This window comes from Diachasma alloeum, unplaced genomic scaffold (assembly GCF_001412515.2).
Source record: "Diachasma alloeum isolate Michigan unplaced genomic scaffold, Dall2.0 Dall_scaffold_00326, whole genome shotgun sequence".
Lineage (NCBI taxonomy): Eukaryota > Metazoa > Arthropoda > Insecta > Hymenoptera > Braconidae > Diachasma > Diachasma alloeum.
Genome location: NW_021680465.1, coordinates 594,251 through 598,173, shown reverse-complemented (window position 1 = coordinate 598,173; position 3,923 = coordinate 594,251). Strand labels below are relative to the sequence as shown.

At 37.1% G+C, this 3,923-nt stretch overlaps 2 protein-coding genes across 2 annotated transcripts in view; both read left to right on the top strand.

Annotated features, from left to right (window-relative positions):
* Positions 1–1,152, top strand: part of LOC107040285 (potassium channel subfamily K member 18) — a 7,306-nt gene extending 6,154 nt beyond the window's left edge. The window contains exons 6-7 of the mRNA XM_015260310.1: positions 43–227; positions 1,004–1,152. Of these exons, the coding sequence (XP_015115796.1) occupies positions 43–227; positions 1,004–1,110 (292 nt within the window). The 3' untranslated portion in view covers positions 1,111–1,152. The remainder of the gene's footprint in view (positions 1–42; positions 228–1,003) is intronic.
* A 2,637-nt stretch (positions 1,153–3,789) lies between these two features.
* Positions 3,790–3,923, top strand: part of LOC107040283 — a gene marked incomplete in the record, with an annotated part of 15,828 nt that continues 15,694 nt past the window's right edge. The window contains 1 exon segment of the mRNA XM_015260307.2: positions 3,790–3,915.

The window sequence follows — 3,923 nt, the reverse complement described above, 5'->3', positions numbered from 1 at the left end:
AAAAAAAAACAAAAAAAAAACCAACGAAACAATTTGTGACAGGTACATCTGCGGTGGAGCCCTGTTATTTTCAGAATGGGAGGAGTGGGGCTTTTTAGACGGCTCCTACTTTTGTTTCATCTCCCTCTCGACAATTGGCTTTGGTGATATTGTCCCAGGTGACAAGATATACTCCGGCCAAGGGATCGAGCTGTCCTTCATATTTTGCTCAATGTATCTCATGCTAGGTAATAAAACTAAAATACAATACGTCAGAATGAAATGAAAAAAAAAAAATACGTAAAAAGAAGATTATCAAATACGCCAAGCACTTTTGATGCATCAGAAAGTGAGCAACAAGAAGTGAAAGCGCAAAAAATCATTGACTCTCACGCGTTACCATTTTTTTTTTTTTTTTTTTTTTTTTTTTTTTTTTTTTTTTTTTTTTTTTTTTTTTTTTTTTTTTTTTTTTTTTTTTTTTTTTTTTTTTTTTTTTTTTTTTTTTTTTTTTTTTTTTTTTTTTTTTTTTTTTTTTTTTTTTTTTTTTTTTTTTTTTTTTTTTTTTTTTTTTTTTTTTTTTTTTTTTTTTTTTTTTTTTTTTTTTTTTTTTTTTTTTTTTTTTTTTTTTTTTTTTTTTTTTTTTTTTTTTTTTTTTTTTTTTTTTTTTTTTTTTTTTTTTTTTTTTTTTTTTTTTTTTTTTTTTTTTTTTTTTTTTTTTTTTTTTTTTTTTTTTTTTTTTTTTTTTTTTTTTTTTTTTTTTTTTTTTTTTTTTTTTTTTTTTTTTTTTTTTTTTTTTTTTTTTTTTTTTTTTTTTTTTTTTTTTTTTTTTTTTTTTTTTTTTTTTTTTTTTTTTTTTTTTTTTTTTTTTTTTTTTTTTTTTTTTTTTTTTTTTTTTTTTTTTTTTTTTTTTTTTTTTTTTTTTTTTTTTTTTTTTTTTTTTTTTTTTTTTTTTTTTTTTTTTTTTTTTTTTTTTTTTTTTTTTTTTTTTTTTTTTTTTTTTTTTTTTTTTTTTTTTTTTTAACAGGCATGGCTCTGATAGCGATGTGCTTCAACCTGATGCAGGAAGAAGTGATGGCTAAAATGCGATCGTTCACGCGAACAGTGAAGCACGTACTCAGATGCGACAGATAGGATAACGTTTTCTACTCGTCTCTTGCACACATACATACATGTATATCCACTAAAAATGGTAAAGAGGAGAGAGGAAGAGGGAGGGGGGGGGAGGGGAGACGATGAAAAAAACGAGAGAGAGGGAGAGAGAGAAAAGAAGGAAGCCACCCCCTCGCGCAGTCATCTTGGTGTGGATGAGGAAGTGGTGGAGGACAAGTATAAGATTAAAACGTCTGGTCTAGTTGGCGGTTTATGACGTGTGTGTGTGTCCCTTCAACCAGCCTTTGCCTACAATTTTTTTTTATTTCTGAACACAATTCAACGAGATTCAGGTACCTATGAAGAAGTGTGATGCACCCACTCGTAACATTTAACCAGCTTTATCGCTCAACTTTTCTGCTGTGCAGAGTGTGTATTAGGGTGGTTAAACGCCCCTTTTCCGAATTTTTACTGTTACGCTGCACTGGATCACCTCGAAGTGATTAAAACAAGTGGGAAATTGGGTTTATATTAATATTGTATAGTTTTTTGGTAATAAATTAGCAATATGCTTCCGAATGGTCATTTTGCTGATCATCCGCTTCTGTAGTCTATAATTCATTTTACATTTTATTAAAGGCAGTGGCTATTCAGGCGTGAATCGATGGATAGGGCTCAACAATCCCTACATTAGAGAAAAAAAGATTCTATTCCGTCGATTTATTAGCAAGCAATAAATAAAAAAATTTGTCACATACATATATACTTATAAAATACAAAGAGAGTGCGAAATCGGATGTTATTTAAATGGAAAAAAGTAAACCTTTGGGGGTTGGGGTTCGCGGATTCGGTTTAAAATGTAAGATTAAAATTTTTAGATTTGTTAAAATTATTTCGAGATGATCTAAGGGCAGAACGACCCAACGTGTGTCAACCAACAAGAAATCTCACACGTGTAACAGGTCCAAACCCCTTGAAATAATTGAACTAATAACGATCAATAATCATAATCGAATAAGTACCATTGGCCCGCCAATTAAATTGACCTTTCCCACCCCCCAAAATGATAAATCACAACCGACAAAAATCTATGTCATCCACCGGCACGTAACCCCCTCCCCCCAACCCGCCGAGAATACCAAAGAAAAACATCTGGCATTGGCCATAATCCAATCATCCCCCCCCCTTCCCCTCGCCGTCCTCACTCCACCAAAGCACAATATGTAGCGTATCGATGATAATTTCCTGATATGACATACACAACAACCGGATATCATAGATCCACTATTCTGGCACATCCTCCAACCATTCCCTCACTCCCTATCTCCACATTTCTCCATCTACTTCTCACCCGACAGTTCTTCATCATTGAAATCCAATTCAACCTCTCTCCCACCGCCAAACGCAATCCTCTAAACTCAAAATCCACTACTTGCACATTTCACCGGTGCATGAAACTGTCCCCACAGCATTGGCAAACCTCCAATCCATTTGTACAAACCTATCAAGCCAGTATGCGAGACTGTACTCTCTCCACTCTCGTTATCGATGATCATATCAGGCAACAAACCACCCTCTCCCCCTCTACCCTCCCCCCTCTCTGTCTCTCTCCACCTATCAAAAGCCCCTTGTATGCCTGTTTAAATGGATAATGCAGTCCTCCTGCTCTCCATTCCTCTTCATCTAGTTTTGTATCCTTCCCTCATCGCAACCAATTCAACCCCTGGTGTGCATTTACAGGTATAATGTACACTAGTGGTGTTGCTCCAAAGAGCAACAGTCGGGTGTCATTGGAGAAGCCGAGGGGTAGAGGGAGAGAATCCAACCTCTGATGGGGTTTATTCACTTCATCTCTCTCATTCTCATCAATTTCTCATGCCATGGTCTTTCCCATTTTTATTCCTCCCCTCGCCACACTGGCCCTAATAGCAACCCCTCTCTCTTCCCTCATTTTCTCAAACCCACAGAATTTAACATCCCTCTCTCACTCCTACCCCCATGTGCTCATGCGTCCTGGTGCATCTCCATTCCCACCCACCACCATTACCAGTTTTCCCTTCTTTCCCTCTGTCCTATATACACCTTCGTCCATCGTGCGATTCTGCGCGCGAATTTCATCACTCGAGAATAGGTGGGATATGCACCCAGTGGATGGATCATCCATCGATGATCGATATCTGGGGAACGGCTGAGTGAAATTATGGATTTTTTCTTTCACTCTCGAGATATTTTTTTCAGCTTCAAAATGATTTTTGTCTCGTTGAAATTGTATCGTTGGGTCAGCAGATATTGGTGATTGAAGAAGAATCAATTTCGGAGTGATGGAGATGAGCGGGCTGGGGTGAGCCGTCTTAAATGGTCAATAATTCAGCATCGGCTGAGTGAAATTCCGGCATTTTTTTCTCATTCTCAGGGAATTTTTTCAGCCTTAAAAATGAGCTCTGATTCATTCAAATCGTATCGCTCGCTCGCCAGATATCGGGGATTTAAGGGGATCTGGTCACCCCTCCACAGCCGCCGCCACTACCATCCCCTCTTCCTCTGTCTCTTGCTCCCCCCCACCCTCCTAGCCCCTCCTGCCCCGTCCTATCATGTTGACTATACCCTTTTGATACCAATACACAGACAACGGGGGATGGAAAACCGCCGCGCGCGCACATTCACACACAAATGCCATAACGTTATGAACCTTGCTCAATGTTAGGGATACTAGTGCAAAAGCGTTCCTCAACGCTGGCTAGTACCGTGTTGAGTTTTCACGAGTGAGGGTGTGTTTCCCGCGCTTCACTTCAATTATCCGCTATTTTGCACAATTTCTCACATTCGGCTAGTGAAATTCTCCCCCCCCCCCCCCC